Below are 24,201 nucleotides of genomic sequence, written 5' to 3' on the forward strand. Positions count from 1 at the left end.
TTGGCTTAATGCTCAACATTCAGAATACTAAGATTATGATATCTGGTCCCATCACTTCAAGGCAAATAGATGGGGAAACAGTGGAAACAGTGGCTAACTTTATTTTTCTGGGCTCCAAAATCACTGCAGATGGTGATTGCAGCCATGAAATTAAAAGACGCTTACTCCTTGGAAGAAAAGTTATGACCAACCTAGATAGCATATTCAAAAGCAGAGACATTACTTTGCCAACAAAGGTCTGTCTAGTCAAGGCTATGGTTTTTCCAGTGGTCATGTATGGATGTGAGAGTTGGACTGTGAAGAAAGCTGAGCACCAAAGAATTGATGCTTTTGAACGGTGGTGTTAGAGAAGGCTCTTGAGAGTCCCTTGGACTGCAAGGAGATCCAACCAGTCCATTCTGAAGGAGATCAGCCCTGGGATTTCTTTGGAAGGAATGATGCTAAAGCTGAAACTACAGTACTTTGGCCACCTCATGCAAAGACTTGACTCATTGGAAAAGACTCTGATGCTGGGAGGGATTGGGGCAGGAGGAGAAGGGGACGCCAGAGGATGAGATGGCTGGATGGCATCACTGACTCGATGGACGTGGGTTTGAGTGAACTCCGGGAGTTGGTGATGGACAGGGAGGCCTGGTGTGCTGCAGTTCATGGGGTCGCAATGAGTCAGATATGACTGAGCGACTGGACTGAACTGAACTTTATCAAAGGAAATCATTAAGGCTCAGTGTAGATGGTTGTACTTAGAATATGCATAACAAAGAGCTCATATCCAAAATATACAAAGAAATTCTATCATTCATTAAGCAAAGCACAGGCAACTAGTAGTAAGAAAGGACGAATTGAGGAGTAGGCTTCATGAAAGAAGGTACCTAAATGGTCAGTGAACAGTAAAACCAAAGTAAGGTACTACCATACATCCACCTTCAGAAAGTCAAAATTGAATAGTCCAAAAATACTGAGACTAGAGACTATGGAGGGCAATGACAATTTTCATGGCCTTCTGGTGGAGGTATAAATTCCTTAGTGACTTTGGAAAACTATCTGACATCATATACTGATACTGAAATGTAAGTAGACTGCGGGGTGCAGCACTTGCCCTCCTAGAATATAATACAGCAAGAGAAACATACTCATCTACACAAGGAGGTATATATAAATATTCATGGCAGTATTACCTGTAACAGCCGCAAACTGTAACAGTATTGTAAAGCATATGTACATTGGAGCATAAAAAATAAAATAAAATAAAAAAATAAAAGAAAATAAATTGGAGCATATTCATAAAATAGAATACAGATCAACAAACTATGGCCTGTAGGCCAAACACGACCTGTAATAGCCTATGAGCTAAGAAATGGTTTTTACAATTTTTAAAAGGTGGTTTAAAAAAAAGTAAAGAATAATGCAACAAGTAACTATCTGCAAGGTATAAAAATATTTACTATCTGGGCCTTTCACAGAAAAGTTAGCCAACCTCTGAAAACAATGCTACATAGAAATGAAAATTAATCAACTATGGAAATTCTCAAAAATATGGATGAATTTCACAAACAAAATATTGAGAAAAAGACGTCAGACATTAAAAAAAAAAAATCCCATTACAGGAAGCTTAAAAAATACAAACCGAGACTACGGGAGCTACAAATTCGTACTCATCTGAATAAGCATTCTGGATATGACTAAGAGCTAGGACACTGGTTATTTCTAGCAGATAAGAAGGAACTATAACTGGGAAGAGGCACACAGAGGCTAGCGTTCTCCCAACATTCTGTCCCCCTGTATAGGGATTATATGTCCTTTTGCTTTTGTAATACAAGCTCTGGGTTTATGTTTTATGCATTTTCTCGTGTGCATAATATTTGACAGTGTAGGAATTTGCTAAGACCCACCTTTTCATAATCTTCTGCAGTAAAATCTCTGTCTCTCTGAAGTATTTCATGAAGTCTTGCCTTTACACGTTGCTGACAACTGCTCAAAGAATCACTATCACTATCCAGAAGGCCATTCATGTTTGCACTTTTCACCATCTGAACAAGAATGGGTGTAAGTTCTCCTTCTAGAGCTAACAGACCCTAAACACATTAAATAAAAGCCAAAAGAGATTTAAGAATTAGAATGCAAAATAGAAAGCCATCTTAATTATTATTTTGTTACACGCAGAATTTCACAGGGTATATGCTTACTGTTATAACAAGCTTTATTAATACAAATTGTTATGGTCATTTCAGGGTTTTAGTTTGAAGTCTCGAATTTAGAATATCACCTCAGTAAAAATCTTTTAAAATGCTATATCAGATGAAATATTAATAATTCTAAAAACATTTATTTATACCTTTGCAAAAGCAGCTGCAGTCATCTGAACTCGTCCTTCATCAGAGGCGTATATTTTAAGGTCATGTCGGTAGGTACTATGTAATCTAAGTAAACCACAACCAGGAAATCCTGCATAATCTCCTGAAAATAAATCCTCAAATCACTTAAGCTATATTTTTATCTCACTGTATTTCTATACTTAATAACATCTCAAAAGGAGGATCTGGAAAGATGATCGATGAATTTAACTGAAGTAAAGAAACGCCAAAATTTACCTTGACCTCCAGGATACATACACCTGAAAGCTCTTCCGAGTTCTTCAGCTTGGACCCTGCCTGCAGGGGTTAGTTCTCCTCCCCACTTTAGAACCAGAAGCAAGGATGGCTCTTCTCGTCGGCTGTCTAAGATACATGTGAATGGATAAAGCAAATGTCAAGTTTTCTTCTTTTAAACAGATATATTTCATGATTACTTTTTTTCTTTTTGTCTCTTCTGCAGTGGAATGAGGACCTGATGTAGATTAATTCGTTCCTTAAACATATCTATCCTTTATAGGCTGTTGCTTCTACTAGGAATAGCACTTGTTTCACTTATTAAAATCTTACTAAAATTTCAAAATCTCTCCCATACTCTAGAAAGAAGGCTCTTTCCCAGTTTTCTGAAAGGACACTTCTCCCTTCCCTGCTCTCAAAATGGTATGAGAGCCAACAGTATTTGCTGGATGTTTTCAGCTGTACTAGATATGCTAGGTTAAGAGCTCCCTGATGCCAAGTTCAGAGCTTGTCTTTGCAGTGCTGCCACATGAAAGATAATGTTATCTGAAGGGAAGAAGATATATACATTTTTATGATTAGTAACCAGTGATTTGTATAACTTTTAAGGAGATACGAGACAACAGAGCTTAATATTTATTATAATTTACATTTACGAGTGAGATATACAATAAAATATAGCCAAGAACAGCTTTTTAAATTTGGAGTTGTGGAATCTGCATGTTCCAGAACAAAGTATTTTCTCAAGACACAGAGGACGTCCGAGTTTCTATTCTGAATTTTGACCTACTCTTTATTATGTCCTAACATCTGTGTTGGGTTCCAGAAACAAAGGTCATTTTAAAAGTACCACAATAAACACTAAGGAATTTAATGATTCACTAAAAGTGATAGAAAATCATCCTTTACCCTGGGGCTAGTCAGTAATTGTATGTGCTTCATCATGCAAGCCAACATTCACTTATAATAAAGGCAATTAATTGACTTATTAATTATCGTTATGGAATGCTTTTGATATAAACATCAAAATATAGAAAATTAATCTGCATTGTTACTAATCATGTGGTATGACAAGAGAGCAATATATGAACTTTCAGAATAAAGATCAAGATAGTCAAATTTCTGCTTGCATTTAATCTTTACTTCAAGTTTTGCTCCTATAAATAGTGGGCCACTGTAATTATCCCTATAGAAGATCTTTCTCTTAAGATCTGACTATCCCATTGGGATAGATTCTCTTAGGTATACTTAAGGTCAAAGTACATGAAAAATTTTTGAAGTTTCCCCTGTACCCCACCCTCCAGCTGCACCACGCAACATGCAAGATCTCAGGTCACCGACCAGGGATGGAATCCATGGCACCTACAGTGAAGTGCGGAGGCTTAACCACTAGATCACCAGGGAAGTCTTATGAAGTTTTTGGTATGTACTGCCAAATTACTTTTCAAAGAATTATTGTCAATTTACATCCTACCAGTGGATAAAATTCTGTCACACTGCATTTTCATCAGCATTCCTTATTACCATTTGAAAAAAGAATAAAACAAGAAAGCACTCTGCCAGTGTGACAGGGCAAGACTGATTATTATTATACTGGGCATTTCTATTTCTCCATAAAATGGCTCCCCAACCCTTGACCATTTTTCTTTTGAAAAGTAAATAAACTTATGGATTTTTGTGCTCACTGCTCTTAGGAGACTCATTTAAAATGCTTATTCTGATTTATTGAGTGGAAAAAAATATCTGCTTTAGAAACATGGTGATGGCGCATTTTTTCAAATATTCTTTTCCTACTTCTTGAGTTTTCTTCCTTTGTACCCTGTATGGGTTAGGGACCCATTAAGTAATAATTAGTTATAAAGAAATAAGCTCTCTAAAGAATAAAAGAGCACGCCTAAGCAGTTTTTAAAATAATAAAAGGTATCCTTTACCTAAAGGAGAAAAGGTATAAGACTTTTTAAGGTTAGAAAACATAGTTAACCAAAGCTGTACATTATTTTTCCTCTATTCAGCATGCCAACCCCTAAACTATTTGACAGAAGATTAAAAAGGTAATCAACAATGAGTAGCAAGTTCCTACATATAATTAAAAACTAATAAGCATTAATAGTGACATACCCTCTTCTTCACTAGATGTCTTAGGACAACCATGAGGGAGATAGGTTAACTGGACTTTACGATTTATTCCTGAAAAATGGCCATACCTGAAAAATAAAATGGCAAATACAACAGACAATATTTAATAAGCACACAATACAACCTCCTAAAGAAAAACTAAACTCTACCTTGTCTTTAAAAATGAAAATAATGATTTTTTTTTGAATTTTGAGTGGTCAAAGAAATAAATCTTGTAAGAGGAATATTGGTGACACCAATTTCACCCGATTAAAACATAATGTGAAGTTATTTTTCATTTAAACAGCATTGAGTCTATGGTTAACCTAACAATGTGGCCTTCATCCTATGTAGTACTTCAACAATCCAAATGTGATGTTCTCTTTTGATGGTCTCATCAAAATTAATACCATTATAAAACAGAACCTTCAATGTAACGATCTCTTTTCTCACTGGTAAAAATTAAAACTTACTAGACTTCCACTAATTTCACCTGATTTGCAGTGAGAAAAAGCAAAATAGATCGAACTGTGAAGGAAATTAACATGAAAAGTCACACATATTTAAAAAAAAAGAGCACTATAAGTAGTTATCAAAATTAAGGGTTTCAAAAGGATACTTACATCTCTAACACAGTCTTAAGTTGTTCAAGTTTTGATTTGTTTTCTTCAATTTCAGAATCATTATTTTGTCCCAGTTCCGTAAGAAGTTGTCGTGCAATATCCAGCACTTCCTGTAAAAGGAATAAAGAACTGAATTTTTATGTAATTTTGCCTTTAGTAGTTTAAAACCCAACAAGAAATCAAATGCACTTGCCTGTAATTGTTTTGGTTTTTTGAGTTTTAATTTCCCAGATTTATATCCATCACACTTTTCAAAGAGATCAAAGAATCTTATAAAAGAGACAGAATACTGTTAGGCATTTGCAATAATATCATCTCCATAAAACAAGTAACTATAATAAATGATAGATAAGGGACTAAGATAATAATTAGTGACAGATAACGGACTTGGGGTCTATGGGCTTCACATGTGTGTGCCCTCTTTCACTCTACAGTATTACTCTTTTACCTGACTGATAAAACTTCGTATTTTTCTAAACCATATTAAGCTAATAATCACTAGATTAACTGAATAAAGTAATAAACTTCCATTTTATTAATTTTCATCTTTACAACACTAAATAAAAGCTAAGTGAGGATGAAGACCATTTATGGATATTGCTAGAGTAATTTTCTGATACTGATACACACAATTTAAGATGGATTTTGTTTTGATTTTTTTCCAGTGGTTTAAATATTACTGGTCAAGAAATAGTGGCAGTCTTTCCTCATGATGTATTAATCAAAATAGATAAGCACCCATCAGAAATCTTGAATGATCACATCCTGTGAATTAAATTACTCCCCTTTAAACATACTTTTGATGCCTCACTTCCATTTTCATTTTTTGCTTTGGTGTTCGATCCCCATGACGAATGACGGCTATGACACATCTAAGTTCCATCCTTAAGGTAAAAAAGAAACAACATTCTCAATTTTCTAACAAAGAACTAAGATTACTACATCTAATTGTTTATTTGGAACTATCTTTTACCACTTCAAGATCGTTCCCATTAAGAACAGCGCTTGTAACAACTAGCTTTAATTTTATGAAGTCAATCCTAAAAAGAATTTAAGAGGCTGGAGGGGGGAGTAATATCAAGCTTGCTTCTTCTTCAGAGATGACTATACTAACTTTGGATACAAGCAAATGGACTATAATTCCCTAACTTCATTAATTACCTGCCCAGTGTGGTAGATCATTATACAGAGAGATTTCATTAAATCAAACAAAATAAAGCTGCTATATTTACTTTGCCCATGTAAGAAGAAAAGTATTTCAAACTTAAAATACTGGAAGATAAAACTGTCTTAGTAAGAATGAAAGAAAGTGAAAGTCGCTCAGTGGTGTCCGACTTTTTGTGACCCCATGGAATTCTCGAGGCCAGAATACTGGAATGGGTATCCTTTCCCTTCTCCAGGGGATCTTCCCAATCCAGGTCTCCCACATTGCAGGCGGATTCTTTACCAGCTGAGCCACAAGGGAGGGTTTAAACTACCATTTGTCAAATTATGAGACACAGAACACAACTCTCTAGAGTAAGTTACCGAAAATATACTTTGTATTAAATAAGTTTGGAAATACTGGTTTAAAAACAAAATTAAGTATTTTTGTCCTCTCTTCTGCCCCAATCAGGTATCCTCAGAATATTTAACATGCTAACATAAGGCTCCTAGCTCACATGAATAACAAGTGAATTTCAGGCAGTAAATTTCACTAGAAATTTTATAAAACACTTTGGCAATACTGGTCTAAGTAATTTACTTCAAGATATAACTATGTATTTTTCCTTTACATGCTAAGAGCACCAAAACTGTAAACCACTGACCATGAACCTTTAAGTAATATATCTGCTGGCACCTCCTTTATTCTTATGGCTCAATTCAACAGTTCTATAATTATCCAAAAATTTTTCCGGATTTTAACAACAGAAAAGATCTTTAGTCTAAATGCATGTGTGAGTGCTCAGCTGCTTGGCCATGTGCAATTCTTCGTGACTCTATGGACCGGCGCCTGCTAGGTTCTTCTGTCCATGGGACTCTCCAGGCAAGAATACTGGAGTGGGTTGCCATTTCCTCCTCTAGGGAATCTTCTCGACCAAGGGATCTAACTCAAGGGATCCTGCATCTCCTTGTGTTGGCAGGAGGATTCTTTACCACTGAATCACCTGGGAAACTCCTTCATTCTAAATAGCCCATGTAAAAGCTTATAATCTATTTTTCCATCTGGAAAGTGAATCATATGAAAATATACAAAGTAAATTATCTAATATTATTCATATATGTAATCTTTATTGTGATAGCACAGGCCAACAGGGAAACACAAGGAATTTCTGAATGAAAATATTCAAACTTACATAGTTCCAGATGTAGTTGGTACAATCGGGATATCTTCAGCTTCTAAGGGTATTGACCAGGGGATATGAAATTGTGGAGCAAGCTCTCGCATTACAATATTCCTTCAAGACAAAAAAAGAAAACTTAAACTAGTTCATTTTAAGACAAACCTGGGTGTTAATGACAAAAGAAAATCACAGAAGTTAAAGTCAAACTATCTTGTAATTAAGTGAATACAGTACATAAAAAGTAAACTAAGAAAAAAATCAATCCTGATAAAAAAATTAGATCAGCAGTGCTAAACTGGTATATAGAACACAGCAATGGGATATCATGAATTTGGAATTTACTTATTTCCTTTTTAAAAATATAAATCACATTGGATTCAAGTAAGTTCCCTGGTGGCTCAGATGGTAAACAATTCACTTTCAATGCAGGAGACCAGGGTTTGATCCCTGGGCTGGGAAGACCCCCTGGAGAAGGGAACAGCTACCCACTCCAGTATTCTGGCCTGGAGAATTCCATGGACAGAGGAGCCTGGCAGGCTAGTCTATGGGGTTGCAACTGAGTGACTTTCACTTTCATGTCACTAGAGCTGCCTATTTACTTCCATAGATTCTAAAATCCAAGATTATCTCTGTGGACATTGAGTATTTCTTATCAGCTTTTATTGATCACCTATAAAGAGACAAGGATCAAGACCATCCCCATGGAAAAGAAATGCAAAAAAGCAAAATGGCTGTCTGGGGAGGCCTTACAAATAACTGTGAAAAGAAGAGAAGCGAAAAGCAAAGGAGAAAAGGAAAGATATAAGCATATGAATGCAGAGTTCCAAAGAATAGCAAGGAGAGATAAGAAAGCCTTCCTCAGCGATCAATGCAAAGAAATAGAGGACAACAACAGAATGGGAAAGACTAGGGATCTCTTCAAGAAAATTAGAGATATCAAGGGAACAAACATTTCATGCAAAGATGGGCTCGATAAAGCACAGAAATGGTATGGACCTAACAGAAGCAGAAGATATTAAGAGGTGGCAAGAATACACAGAAGAACTGTACAAAAAAGATCTTCATGACCCAGATAATCACGATGGTGTGATCACTGACCTAGAGCCAGACATCCTGGAATGTGAAGTCAAGTGGGCCTTAGAAAGCATCACTACAAAGCTAGTGGAGGTGATGGAATTCCAGTTGAGCTATTTCAAATCCTGAAAGGTGATGCTGTGAAAGTGCTGCACTCAATATGCCAGCAAATTTGGAAAACTCAGCAGTGGCCACAGGACTGGAAAAGGTCAGTTTTCATTCCAATCCCAAAGAAAGGCAATGCCAAAGAATGCTCAAACTACCGCACATTTGCACTCATCTCACATGCTAGTAAAGTAATGCTCAAAATTCTCCAAGCCAGGCTTCAGCAATACATGAACCGTGAACTTCCAGATGTTCAAGCTGGTTTTAGAAAGGGCAGAGAAACCAGAGATCAAATTGCCAACATCTGCTGGATCATGGAAAAAGCAAGCGAGTTCCAGAAAAACATCTATTTCTGCTTTATTGACTATGCCAAAGCCTTTGACTGTGTGGATCCCAATCAACTGTGGAAAATTCTGAAAGAGATGGGAATACCAGACCACCTGACCTGACTCTTGAGAAACCTAGCCTCTTGATGAAAGTGAAAGTGGAGAGTGAAAAAGTTGGCCTAAAGCTCAACATTCAGAAAACGAAGATCATGGCATCTGTTCCCATCACTTCATGGGAAATAGATGGGGAAACAGTGGAAACAGTGTCAGACTTTATTTTTCTGGGCTCCAAAATCACTGCAGATGGTGACTGCAGCCATGAAATTAAAGGACGCTTACTCCTTGGAAGGAAAGTTATGACCAACCTAGATAGCATATTCAAAAGCAGAGACATTACTTTGCCAACAAAGGTCCATCTAGTCAAGGCTATGGTTTTTTCCTGTGGTCATGTATGGATGTGACAGTTGGACTGTGAAGAAGGCTGAGTGCCGAAGAATTGATGCTTTTGAACTGTGGTGTTAGAGAAGACTCTCGAGAGTCCCTTGGACTGCAAGGAGATCCAACCAGTCCATTCTGAAGGAGATCAGCCCTGGGATTTCTTTGGAAGGAATGACGCTAAAGCTGAAACTCCAGTACTTTGGCCACCTCATGCGAAGAGCTGACTCATTGGAAAAGACTCTGATGCTGGGAGGGATTGGGGGCAGGAGGAGAAGGGGACGACAGAGGATGAGATGGCATCGCTGACTCAATGGACGTGAGCCTGAGTGAACTCCGGGAGTGGGTGATGGACAGGGAGGCCTGGCGTGCTACAATTCATGGGGTCGCAAAGAGTCGGACACGACTGAGAGACTGAACTGAACTGAACTGAAAGCTATTTTAAATACCATTGTTCTTTTTTAACAGATTTCTATTACAGTTTGCTAAAAAGATTAACAATGAAAATTTTACATAATTACAGGACATCTTTTGTTTTGCTAAATTTAGCATTTATTCATGCTAGAATTTAACTGAGACCTGCTATATTTTACTTTAAGGGTAAGTTCACAAACCTTTGAAATATACAACAATTGCTGACTCCAATGATTAAGATATATTTTAAAGTTTAAGTTTTTTATGGCTTTGACATAAGTATTTTGTCGTATATACTTTGAAATGGTTAAAAACAGTCTTTGTCAGGACCTCCCTGATCCCACGTGGGTTTGATCCCTGGTCTGGTGGACTGCTCCCCTCAGCACAGCTAAGCCTGTGTGCCACAACTACTGAGCCTGTGTGCCTAGAGTCTCTGCTCTGCAGCAAGAGAAGCCACCAGTGAGAACCCTGCGCAGAGCCACAAAGAGGAGCCCCTCCCTCCCTAACTAGAGAAAGCCTGCACACAGCAATGAAGAGCCAGCACGGCCAAAAATAAAATAAATAAATAACGTTATAAATTGTCTATCAAGTCTTCTAAATCAAGATGTATGAAAATAAGTCAAGGAATAAAAAAATGGCATTTCTGTACACAATAATTTCTTTTATGCTCACCTGATAATCTCATGAGATTATTTTGAATAATATATGCTTGTAGAATCATTCAAGATTTCTAAATTCCAATTACTTCTATTTTATTCTTGTTACTTATTTCACGAATGTTAATTCTGTACCATAAAATACTATAATTACATAACAAAAACTTGAGAAACAAGGTAATCTAATAAATCAGCCGTTTTGATGAATGATCAACCATCACTGTGTAAATCATTGTTATACAGCATTTCTACATCTATGAGGTTAAATACCTTTAAAAGTTTACACTGTTCATAAACTAATTTGTCTTACATAACCTGAAGTGTAATTCAGGATTTGGGGATTTCATTTTATGAACACTGATTTTTTACTCTAGAGTGCTTATAAAGCCCTGTTCATTTGATGTTTACAATTATTTGGTTTCTGAATACCGAGTATGCACTAACAAAAATAAAGAGGAAGAAATATAAAGAAAAAAGACCTTACCCAAGTATTTTTGCACAATCATCATAATACTTCATGGAATTTTTCACAAAACTGAAGCCATTGACATCACAGACATAGGACTGTCCATTGGCCCGTAGCAAATCAAAGCCACAAACTGTTTGCTATTTAAAATAAATTATACACTTTAAAATTCCATTTAAGACTGAGTTTTCCAGTCTTTAATAATACAAATTTTATAAGTGCCCTTTACTTCAAAATAAGTAAAAAACAAGGAAGCTACTTATTTGCAACATGAATACTCTAAAATATACAGCACATGCCACATGATTATTTAAATTCTTCTATGAAGTAAATATAGAACAATAATGCTTAAGAGACTAGAGAGGCCAAGAACTCAAGAAGCTTTTCAATTAATTTTTAATTAAAATACAAAAGTAAAAAAGTTTTAAAGTCTTTGAAAAATTTTATGCTAGCAGAAATTCTAACTTTTTTAATTAAAAAAAAAAAAAAAAAAACCCAAAAAGAAAAAAGAGAGGAGAAAGCTTTGAAGACACAGCCTAGAAGAAACGTCCAATTATTCTTATGAATCTTTTAAATTCTGACAACTACACAGTTGTGAGCCCCTGAAACAAATTTACTTTATTTGGGAGATAACAGGTATAAATTTCCTGCTTAGGCTCTAGGAATTTTCTGATCTTCTAGGTTTTATGTTCAAACCATCATGTATTAGTATAATATGATTTTAAGTCATGGCTTTTAGAATCCTGGCATTACAAAGTTAAAACAGATCATATAAAAACCAATTAATATAAAACTATTAAAACATACTTTAGGTTAAGATTCCTTCCATGAGAGACTTCAAATTATTAAGATGCAAAGAATTTATTATTTAATAACTAGTAATATACACTAGTTTTAAGTTACATATCCAAGACAAGGCTTCAACAAGGTAAAGTTTATCCTCTATGAGATGCAAGTTGTACTACTTCTGTTTTAATCTTTACTGCACAGTATATCAAACCTTAATAATAGAGATTGAGAGAACAAGTCAAATATCTAAGTAAAAAGTTTTTATTAGTAGTTTTCATGAACATATTTTACTATATTTAACAGGCCAAATGATCAACTGTGAAGGGTGGAAGACTTCCTTAAAAAAAAAAAAATCATATCAATTCTGTGAGTAAATACTTACAACTAGTTCTGTTATAGGAGTATATTAAAAAAATACTCCTATAACTCTACCATTTCAGTTGTTTTCTTCTCTAATTGTAGTTTCTGAATAAACTGTCAGTCTCCTTCTATATAATGAAGAAAGAATAAGAAGGAAAGGCTTTCATTTATCATATATTCTTATTAATGGCAAGAATCCTTTGTAAAGTTCAAAAAAAACTATTCAGATATACCACTTCATTCTCTCTACTTTTCTTTCCTATTATAAGCCCAAACAACATCTCTTTCACTCAAAAAATAAAATTCAAATTTTTACACGAGTCTACATGGCCTGCATAACATCTTACCTTAAAAGCAAGGCAGACTTTCCAAGCAATTAATTTCTCTCGTGCATTAAGAATAACAGGGTATCTTACTTCTTTTCCTTCACTATCTCGTTCCACCTTGCCATCAAGTGCAGGAGATTTTCGAGCTTCAGCATGGGCATAATCTGGACCCACTGTATAAACCTTTCAGAAATGTTAAAATATATACATTACTTTAAAAAGATATATATGTAAATATATAAGGGCAAGCAACAAATTCAAATAAAAAACACCTCTCTTTCCAGGCGGTATTTTTTGACACATCGTTCTATTTCACGTGTGAAAATTCTCAACATTGGAAGAGGTTATAAGTAATTATACAGCAAAACTGGTAAAATGAGGTTCTGTTCTCTCTAAAAAATAATTATACTGAACATTATAAGGGAATACTAGAATGCATAATGCTGTGATCCTTCTCAAACTGTTTTAGTTTGACAAAAGGTATAAATAATTAAAAAAATTATAGAAGAAAGTAACTGCCAAAATAAAGATCTAAGCATGGAAGGAAGATTAATAAGGGCAACAAGAATTCAAAAGCAGACAAGAGAGGGAAAGGCACTCTAGGCAAAGGTAATAAATGCATAGGGCAGAGGAACGAAACAGCATGCCATATTCAGGTGAGAGTACATTATTTGCTCTGGTTTCTACTGTAAGAAATAAGGTTTGTAGTACAGAGGGCAGGCCATGAAGTACCTTGTATGCCAGCCTTAAAAGTCTGATTACTACCTTGTGGTCAATGAGGATCCACAAGAATTTTTAAGAGGAGGCTCATGATTCAGTTTACACCTAAGAAAGAACTCTCTATTAGACTCAGAGAAGCAAAAGGCAAGGGAAAAAGGGAAAGATACACTCAACTAAATGCAGAGTTCCACAGAATACCAAGGAAAGATAAGAAGGTCTTCTTAAATGAACAATGCAAAGAAACAGAGGGAAACAACAGAATGGCAAAGACTGGAGATGTCTCGAATAAAACAGATATTAAGGGAACATTTCATGTAAGGATGGAAAACATGAGAGGACAAAAAGCCTAAGAACCTAACAGAAGAAGAGATTAAGAAGAGGCAAGAATACACAGAACAACAATACAAAAAAGGTCTTAATGACCTGGATAACCATATGGTATGGTCACTCACCTAGAGCCCAACATCCTGCAGTGTGAAGTCAAGTGGGCCTTTGGAAACATTATTACCAACAAAGCTAGTGGAGGTGATGGAATTCCAGCAGAGCTATTTAAAATCCTAAAAGATGATGCTGTTAAAGTGCTACACTCAGTATGTCAGCAAATTTGGAACACTCAGCAGTGGCCACAGGACTGAAAAAAGGTCAGTTTTCATTGCAATCCCAAAAAAGTGCAATGCCAAAGAATGTCCAAACTATCATACAACTGCACTCATTTCACATGCGAGCAAAGTGAAAGTTGCTCAGTCGTGTCTGACTCTTTGAGAGCCCAGGGACTATTCAGTCCATGGAATTCTCCAGGCCAGAATACTGGAGTGGGTAGCCTTTCCCTTCTCCAGGGGACCTTCCCAACCCAGGGAATGAACCCAGGTTTTCCCCCACATTATAGGGGGGAATTATAGGTGGATTCACATTATAGGTGGATTCTTTACCAGCTGAGCCACAAGGGAAGCCAAAAAATACTGGAATGGGTAGCCTATCTCTTCTCCAGTGGATCTTCCTGACTCAGGAATTGAATCTGGTCTCCTTCATTGCAGGTGTACTCTTTACCAACTGAGCTATCAGGGAAGTCCACATGCTAGCAAGGTAATACTCAAAAAGTATTGTCACCCTGCTTATTTAACTTATACGCACAATACATCATTCAGAACGCTGGGCTGGATGAATCACAAGCTGGAATCAAGACTGCTGAGAGAAATTTTAACAACCTCAGATAAGCAGATAATACCACTCTAATAGCAGAAAGTGAAGAGGAACTAAAGAGCCTCTTGATGAAAGTGAAAGAGGAAGAGTGAAACAGCTGGCTGAAAACTCAACATTCAAAAAACTAAAATCATGGCATCCAATCCCATCACTTTGTGGCAAATAGAAAGGGAAAAACGTGGAAACAGAGACAGACTTTATTTTCTTGGGCTCCAAAATCACTGTGGACAGTGACTGCAGCCATGAAATTAAAGATGCTTGCTCCTTGCAAAGAAAGCTATGACAAACCTAGATAGTGTATTAAAGAGCAGAAACATCAATTTGCCGACAAGGGTCCATGTAGTCAAAGCTATGGTTTTTCCAGGAGCCATGTATGGATGTGAGAGCTGGATCATAAAGGAGGCTGCACACTGAAGAATTGGGAGTCCCTAGACAGCAAGGAGATCAAACCAGTCCATCCTAAATGAAATCAGTCCTGCATATTCATTTGAGGACTGATGCTGAAGCTGAACGGAGAAGGCAATGGCACCCCACTCCAGTACTCTTGCCTGGAAAATCCCATGGATGGAGGAGCCTGGTGGGCTGCAGTCCATGAGGTCGCAAAGAGTCGGGCACGACTGAGCGACTTCACTTTCACTTTCACGCATTGGAGAAGGAAATGGCAACCCACTCCAGGGTTCTTTGCCTGGAGAATCCCAGGGACAGAGGAGCCTGGTGGGCTGCTGTCTATGGGGTCGCACAGAGTGGGACATGACTGAAGCGACTTAGCAGCAGCAGCAGCAGCTGAAGCTGGAACGCCAATACTTTGGCCACCTGCTGCAAAGAACTGACTCTTAGAAAACACCCTGATGCTAGGAAAGACTGAAGGCAAGTGTAGAAGGAGGCAGCAGAATATGAGATGGTTACATAGCATCACCAACTCAATGGACATGAATTTGAGCAAATTCCAGGAAATGGTAAAGGACAGAGGAGCCTGGTGTGCTGCAGTCCATGGTGTCGCTAAGAGTTGGACACAACTTAGCGACTGTACAGACAAGTTAGACACAGAGTGGCTAAACATAAAGCAATTAAGACCTTATTAATCACCAAGACAAATCACACCTATTTTTTTGTAATCACATTACAGTTGTCAAAGCTGTCTAAACATTTTTTACACTGACTGATGCTTAGAAACTGTGGTGGTTATTAGACTAACCCACTATATTTTGGATTGATTTTTAAATATTTTGATTAACTTTATTTCAATAAAATTTGTCTCCACTGTAATCCTGTGTGGTTTATTCTAAGCACGGAAGAATATTATTCTATAAGAAGGCTCCATAGGCTTAGATTGCCAAAGACATTCATAATGTAAATAGATTAAGAATCTCTAGTTATGAAGAAAGAGAAACAAAATAGAGGTCAGAGATAGCTAACTAAATGGACTTCCCATATAGCTCAGCGGTAAAGTGTCTGCCTGCCATGCAGGAAATGGCAACCCATTCCAGTGTTCTTCCCTGGAAAATCCCACTGACAGAAATGCCTGGCAGGCTACAGTCCATGGAGTTGCCAAAGAGCCGGACATGACATAACAACTAAACAACAACAACAACAGAAGCTATTGTAAACTCTTTTTCTGATAGCACTGGTAAACTCAAAATACAAACTTAAAATATACTTTAATCCTACCTTAACATCAGTACCATCTGTAGGCATAAACTCTTCATATATATATGAGCCTGTTTTTCGTACATTGCTTTCTGGGGAGTAAACACTACTCCTACTGCCAATCTGAAAATAAAAGAAGTCTATCAATGTAAAAACCAAATTATTCTCCTCTTTATAAAATATTCTCTTTTACCATTTATTTCTATCATTGATATTCCAAAAATTTTTTTTAGTCTACAAATATTTAACAACACATTATGTAGTTGACACTACATTATTTCCTGCTATAACTTAAATAGCATAAAAATACAATGAACACTTAGAACAGTGTTTCTAAGATTCAACCATATTGCTGAAGGTAACTCTGCTTTGTCATTACTATAGACTTTTCCTCTGTATAAATATTCAGTAATTCATTCATTTGCCTATAATATATATCTAGGCTGTTTTCTAAGGTTTAGCTAGTAAAGCAATGTTGCTTCAAACGTTCTTTTAAATATTCCTGTGACAAGTATGTGCAGGAGTGTTCTATGGCATATACTCAAAGTGAAACCACTAGTGATAGAATACGCTCACATTCAACTTACAAAATAATGCCAAAACCTTTTAAAAACCATTTTTAATTAATTAGAGTCTCTCCAGTAATATGTAGGTGCGCCCACTTCTCTATAATTATCTACAACTCGGTATTGTCAGACTTAATATTTACCATCCTAATGGACGTAGAACACGTACCTCGGTGTGCTGCTGCTTTGCATTTCCATGACTGCTTATGAGTACATGTGCACTTTTTTTTTTAAGACCTTTATTAACAGGTGCTTGCAGTTTGTTGACTTTTTTTTTTAATCAAGCTGTAAACTTTTATTACAAATTAAAAATGAGGTTCTTAAAAATCTCAACTTGACCAGATATGAAACAATTTAAAAACCTTTAAAGGTGTATTGAGAAAAAACAGGTTTTTTGTTTGTTTTTTAAAAACACGTTTGTCATTATCAAAAAGAGACGTCTTTAGGTAAAAACAATAAAAACCCCATGCTGCATAGATAATGCAGATAGTTCTAGTTATCTGGTCAACAGGCAAAAAGCAAGCACTTAAGGTCTTCAGCTCCAATCTTTTGTTCATTTCTTATTGCTGGAATTTCATATTCATTTCTTGTTGTTGGATGACTAAACCAGATGATGGTAGGAGATGGTAAGCAGGTATTTACTCAGCCCTGCCCTGCTCAGCCTCAGGAGCAGACGAATTTTCAGCTGGTGGATCGCTGCTTTTGTCTCTTTGCCATCTTGTGGTTTAGGGTTTTCTGGGCATCTGCGTCGGTAATTGAAGTTGCGGCGGTACCGACGTTGAGGTGGCTGCTGACCTTGGGTCTCATCTCCTTGGTTTTCCTTATCTTCTTCATTGCCGTCCTCTCTGGGCTGTCTTTGACGAGGAGGACCCCTGCGGAATCGTGGTCTGTAGCCCCGATACATATTCTGTCTCACTGGTCTACCTTGTTCTCCAGCACCCTGGTTGTCAGCGCCCTCCATCACTTCTCCCTGCACAGGAGGGTTGGAGTACTGTGGTCGACGCCCGACGCCGTAGGGTCTCCCTCCACATGTAGTCAAGTGGGAACCTCCGCCTGCGGTAGGGCCGGCACTGTTGGGCCTGGCCTTCGGGAGTGCTCTCTGATCCCTCATTCTTTTCCCCACTCTCACTATTCTGGTAATTCTGCTGGTAATTGCGTGGAGGACCCCTGCGACGTGGAGGACCCCTGCGACGTGGATAGCGTCTATAATGGTTACGGTCTGCTGCGTATTTACTGCCTTGCACTGGAACTCCACCAGGGCCTGTAACATTTGCTGCCTCCGCACCCTTTTCTCCTTCAACAACATCAAACTCCAGTCTCTCCATCTCCTACACTGCGAAGGTACTTCCTGGGGTTATTCTTCTTTATGGCAGTCTGGTGTACAAATACATCTTCCTTGGTGTCATTCCTGTTGATGAAACCATATCCGTTTCTTACATTGAACCATTTAACTGATCCCAAAACCTTTGTTGCGATGATCTTCTTGTCCCCGCCGGCAGGCGCGGCCAATGTGAGGCCTCCGCTCCCCGTCGTGCCGGGCTTGGTGTCGGCAGTGCTGAGGGCGGGGGGGGGCAGGGGGGGCGCGGGCGGCTGCTGGGTCTCGGCCTCGCTGCTCATAGTTGCGGTGATGGTGACTGGGGCCGGCTGCGGCAGCTGCGGCTCCTCCCGGGGTGTGATGGTAACTAGGCGGGCGGCGGCAGCGGGGCTGCTCAGGGCTCTCTGGGGTCCGCTCTCCGCTCCCACTACCGATCGAACCCACATGTGCACTTTTAATACTGAGTGAGTTAATGAGTGAAGTCGCTCAGTCGTGTCCGACTCTTTGCGACCCCGTGGACTGTAGTCCCCCAGTCTCCTCCGTCAATGGGATTCTCCCGGCAAGAATACTGGAGTGGGTTGCCATCTCCTTCTCCAGGGTTTAATACTGACATACTGCTAAGTTATATTTTAGAAGAAATATTGCGATAACAACGTCTGGGCTTATGCTCGTTTCCCAACTACCTCAATCTTTTTGATCTTGCTGATTCAAAAAGTAATTTAATGTCATTATCTTTTAGACTTGATTTACTCTTTTTTTATGGGTGCAATTTTGAGCATACTTTCATGTATTTGAAAGACCATTGGTATTATTTTTTCTAGGAACTATTCATTTGTAGGCCATTTTTCTAAAAAAATGCTGATCTTTACCTGAAATTCTCATATGATAGATTCATAAATGGAAGGCAGAAAGAAGACCTAATAACTTTCTTGGTATTTTGTATGTAAATTTAATAACTAAAATGATGCCTTTTTTCTCTAACAAATGATGACATTAATTTATCTCTCAATGATACATTCTTAAACATAGTTTTACTAAATACTTGATTACTTTTAGTAAAATTTATGCAACAATGTATAAAGAACAGTAGTCACTAGGCTAACTAAAGTTTACCTTTCGAAAAAGTCTTTGACTTCCACCACCAGCAGAGGTTGGATAATAAATGTAAACATTGTGATCTTCTGCACTGACAGGCTTTTCTACAAATGGCTTTTGGAAAACTTCCCCATTTACTTCTACATGATCTTCCCCTTCAATCAGATTGCATTCTATAAATCAAACATAATAGCAAGAAAAAAGTTACATACTGCTTAGTACCTAGATATAATATAACCACAATATTATTATTGAGGACTTGTTCTCTAGAACAGAGGTTACAGAGAAACCTAACTGTGGAAGATGCACTGATTTGTGTGTGTGTGGCTGCGCCGGGTCTTTGGCCACACGCGGGCCTCCTCTCTCAGCTGGCTTCTCCTGTGGCGGAGCACGGCTCTGGGTGTGTGGGCTTCGGCAGTTGCAGTGTCTGGGCTCAGGAGTTGCGGCACACAGGCTTAGTAGCTCTGTGGCACGTGGAACCTTCCCGTACCGGGGATCAAGCCCTTGACTCCTGCGTTGGCAGGGGGATTATTTACCAATGGACTACCAGGGGAGTCCTTGATTTGATTTTAATTAAAAATATTTATGCAAATGTATACCAGCATTTATTATCTATGATGACATAAGGAACTATATTCTTCAAAAACCTAATGGACCTGCTATAATGCTGGTATCTGGGTTTTAATCAAAGTTGCTCTAATGTACAATATGGTCACTAAAATTCCCCAAAATACTGTTATCAGAACATTCAATATTAAAACAAATAAGCATTTATCTTGCCCTTTTACACTATGTGTAACTTACATGCTATGCTGTTAATAAGCAGGAAAATGAAGCAAAAGGTGCTTTAAAATATTAATATTTCAAAATTCTTACTCATTAGAAGTTTAGTTGTGGCATACTAGCATGAAGTTTCTAACACTTAATTCAACTGTTATACACTCACTTACCCCAATCAATACAAATTTATTAAGTATGTAAAAATTCTTCCTTATGATTCTCAGATATATCAAATATGAACCCAATAAATATATGATATACACTTCCTAGTTATAGTTAGCCTTCTAGCTCATAATGTCCCATTTTAATTGAAATTTAATTGCCTATTTGGATCATTTTAAAAAAATTGAATAGAATGCATAAGTAGTTTAAATTCTATTTAATTATAGAGGAGAGTGGCTCAGAAGTCTTTGGTAAGAGACTTTTAAAAGAGAGATTGTTTAAAATCTCTTACTCTTACCTTTAGGATTATTTGGGTCACGGTTCAAAATTGCATAACGAGGAAGCAAAATACCTTCAGCTTGAAGAATACTATACACTTCTCTCCTGAAGGAAAAAGAGAATACCCTTATTGTTTTGCTAATGTTTCATGATAAGTATATTACTGTACTATTCATAAAGTATATTACTACTTTTCTACCACTAAAAAGTCATGTATATAGTCTTTCTTTATAAGTAAAGAAATGTCATTTAAAATATTGAAGAAATGTATTCTAGGGAAATATTCAGTAATATTAGAATAAAAGTGTATGCACAAAACTTTCTGCAGCATATTAAAATACTAATTTTTAAAAGAGGGAATGTAAATGTATAAAACAGAAACAGCTAATTAAAGTTGCTATATCACAGTGACAAACTATCACCTAAAGTATTAAAAATCTTATATTCAAAGAATATTCAATGACACGGAAAAATGTTTATGGTCTTTAAAGAAAACACTGATTCTAATTCTGTAAAATGTGAGTGCATGTATGTATTGCTTTCTATATGAAAAAACATGGTAGATGCAGTGGCAGGGTTAAATTAAATGCCTTTCTTCATTTTATTTTCTAAATTTCTCAAAATGAATGGAGACACAGACATACACACACACATATATATGCACTCCCACATATATTTACATTTGTAATATAGAGACATCTATTAATATGAGAACCTCAGAAAAATGTTATAAAATTTCAGATATTAATAATATTGCTAAGAAAGGAAAAAAATAGAAAAAAATTATAAGATCTTATACTTTATATAGCATTTTCTTATATATAACCTCTTACTGTAATGCTAACACAGAATAAAATAGAACTCTAGTGAAATTATAAGGGTAGCCATTAATAGCATCAATTAAATGCAATATATACATTTGTATTTTACAATTTCTCTTAAATATCTATGCTTGTGATCTGTTAAATGAATTGCTAAGATACATAGCAACATATTTCTCAAAATGGTTCCACTTTACCATAGTTTCTTCATCTATAAAACTGGATACAAATATTTATTACTAAATATTATTTCAAGGATACCACAAATTTACATATATATATATATATAAAAGCATTGGTACCATGCCAGCTTAGGTAGATACTAAATAAATGTTGATTTTCCTCCCTTACTTCAGCCAACTTAACCACTCACCTATCTTGTATGAGATACTGCATATTCAAGTCATTGATTACAAATGGATTCCTGAGTTTGGCATAGGCAACTGCTTTGTCCAGTGGAAATCCTAAGAATACATATTATTAACATATTCTGCACAATCTCAAGATAAGTTGACATCTCTAACTTAATCAACTTTAATTTATGCCACATCCCATAAAAGACTAATTTCATTATGCATATAGCTGTTCTTTATAAGACACAGAATAATAAATACATAAAACTTGATTTATCTTGTACTATTAAATAAATCTTATTTGTTCTTAATTTGATTGGTAAGGCACAGCAAGCCAGTAGTTATGTAACTCCATTTAGAGTACTGATATGTTTAGTTGATGCTTCAAAGTCAGCTGATAGAAGGTAAGACTACCTCATACACAAACAGAAATCTATACATAAATAACACAATTGCATTACAATCATCTGGTGGTCTTTTTTAAAAAGTTTATGTGACTCCTCACTAAAGATATTTTGATGCTATACACACAAATTAGCTGATATTTCAAAAACTGAGGCATCTTTAAAAACAGCAAAAGAAAAAATTAATTTATATTCAACAGACATGCTCTAAATATAAAATATATGAGAACATGCTTGCTGTTATTGATACTAGGTCAATGTTAACACACCAGAAATTAAGTTCTTAAAATTTCTAGACTTTGGTAAAATTACTAATTACAATGAAAAATCAAAAAGCAGATATAGTAAGAGATTTTAAATTATTTTAATGGTTATACTTCACTTTCTGTATTAACACTAAAAGACTCCAATTCTATTCATCAACATGTATGATTAAGAATGGCAGGATACGAGAAGTTAAAAGCATAAACTAGGGTTCAAATCCTAACTCTATCTTTCATTAGCTGTGTGACCTTGGGCAAGTTTATTTCACATCTCTAAGTCTCCAATTCCCAGCTGTAAAGGAATATTCTAACAGTCTTACCTAGAAAGGTCTTTGGGAAATCAAATCAAATAGTCCATATGAAACATTTATTACAGTATCTGGCATAATAAATATTCAGTAAATGTTAACTTATTATTCCCTAAGTAACAATATTTTAATACATGTCTTTTCTAAGGCAAAGGGTGACAGCCAGCAGGCACACACAGTATTTAACTATAGTCTGCTGCAGTGTATCTGTGAAGACACGATTTTGTAGCATTATCAGAATAGTTAATAAGAGAGGAAGTGTTAAACCTGAAGTTAAAAAAAAACAAAACTATGGTTAAAAAAAAATTTATTTCTAAATTAACATTTAAATATTCTATACCAACAATCACTTGGCCACAAATCATAGACCCTTCCAGTTTTATGACTAAGAATTCATCACTTACTGTAAAGGTATCACAATGTCTATGGTTTGAAGCCTTCTAACAGAATTCAGGAAATAAGAAAACCCTATATAGTCATTACCCTGCTTTTGCTGCTATTAAAGAGACATCATACGGGATATGACCTTAGGTAGCAGCTAGATTTTATAAGCAAATAACTAATTTTTACTTAATAAATATGAAGAACCATGTGATAGTAAGGGAAGAACACCTTACCCTCCAGGTTAAGCAAACTTTTAAGATTCTCTGAAATGAGTATCTTCAGTATGTAAAGACCAGGGCTTTGGCTTCTACATGAAATAATGAAAATCGATACATATCTCCTCTACGGGAATACAGTTTTAACCTGCTGCATCCCCTTATTGCTAAAGGCAATGCTTTTTAAACACCTAACTACAGTGAAACTTTAACACAACTGGAGGTCACATAGTTTGGTAACAAAAATGATTTAATGTGAATACATTTATTATATGAGTGCATATATTTTAGAGTTCTAAGTGAAAACTCAGATTCTTTGGTTATAAATTTTCAGATATACACTTAATAACTTTTGATTACACTTTGTCTGACTCTGCGACTGATGGACTGTAGCCCACCAGGCTCCTCTGTCCATGGGATTCTCCAGGCCAGAGTACTAGAGTGGGTTGCCATTCCCTTCTCCAGGAGATCTTCCCAACCCAGGGATCGAACCCGGGTCTCTGGAATTGCAGGCGGATTATTTACCATCAGAGCCGCCAGGGAAGCCCAAACTATGAAGTAATACTTAAGCTTAATTGATATTTCAGTGTGATTTATAAAAAACAGCAAACAAAATAAAAATTCAAATATTATGTTCTTAAGAGAGAAAGTATGAATAAGTATAGGAGAAATGATAGATCATTTTCTGTATGGTAAAACATATTGGTTTATAATACTCAAAAATCAGTAATTTATTCCAAGAAACTTAAGAGTTGCAAACAAAGATAAACATTCAAAAGTTCATCACAACCCTATTTTTAATAGTAAAAACTGGAAAACCATCTTACTTTTAGGATATTGGTTAAGCATAATATATTACATCCACAGGATGATACATGATCATACCATGAAAAACTAGCTTTTTTGACGAATGAGATAAAAGGAGAAACCTGCTTGATGTAATTAGGTTAAAAATTAAATATAAAATTACAAATACATTATAACATTAAATGTGTTTTTAAAAAATAAACACAGAAAAAAGACTGGAAATATATCAAAATGTTAATATCACTTATCTGTGAGACTAGGTGAGTTTAATTTTATTTTTCTAT

At 36.3% G+C, this 24,201-nt stretch overlaps 1 protein-coding gene and 1 pseudogene across 11 annotated transcripts in view; both read right to left on the reverse strand.

Moving 5' to 3' along the window:
* The window catches only part of PPIP5K2 (diphosphoinositol pentakisphosphate kinase 2), an 83,872-nt gene that overhangs the window by 47,776 nt on the left and 11,895 nt on the right, over positions 1–24,201 (reverse strand). For 8 of the 11 annotated variants that reach the window (XM_044947265.2, XM_006056400.4, XM_006056402.4 and 5 more), the window contains exons 4-17: positions 21,557–21,647; positions 20,382–20,467; positions 19,160–19,314; positions 16,187–16,288; positions 12,620–12,781; positions 11,142–11,263; positions 7,660–7,761; positions 6,121–6,207; positions 5,517–5,592; positions 5,324–5,433; positions 4,704–4,789; positions 2,589–2,714; positions 2,333–2,454; positions 1,890–2,072 (exon numbers count right to left, since the gene is read on the reverse strand). In XM_044947265.2, coding sequence (XP_044803200.1) covers positions 1,890–2,072; positions 2,333–2,454; positions 2,589–2,714; positions 4,704–4,789; positions 5,324–5,433; positions 5,517–5,592; positions 6,121–6,207; positions 7,660–7,761; positions 11,142–11,263; positions 12,620–12,781; positions 16,187–16,288; positions 19,160–19,314; positions 20,382–20,467; positions 21,557–21,647 — 1,610 coding nt within the window. The remainder of the gene's footprint in view (positions 1–1,889; positions 2,073–2,332; positions 2,455–2,588; positions 2,715–4,703; positions 4,790–5,323; positions 5,434–5,516; positions 5,593–6,120; positions 6,208–7,659; positions 7,762–11,141; positions 11,264–12,619; positions 12,782–16,186; positions 16,289–19,159; positions 19,315–20,381; positions 20,468–21,556; positions 21,648–24,201) is intronic. The other 3 variants (XM_006056401.4, XM_025292163.3, XM_025292166.3) reach the window with 1 other exon arrangement.
* Positions 16,246–19,102, reverse strand: LOC112586806 (annotated as a pseudogene).

The sequence above is a fragment of the Bubalus bubalis genome, chromosome 9 (genome assembly GCF_019923935.1).
Source record: "Bubalus bubalis isolate 160015118507 breed Murrah chromosome 9, NDDB_SH_1, whole genome shotgun sequence".
In the NCBI taxonomy this organism is placed as follows: Eukaryota; Metazoa; Chordata; class Mammalia; order Artiodactyla; family Bovidae; genus Bubalus; species Bubalus bubalis.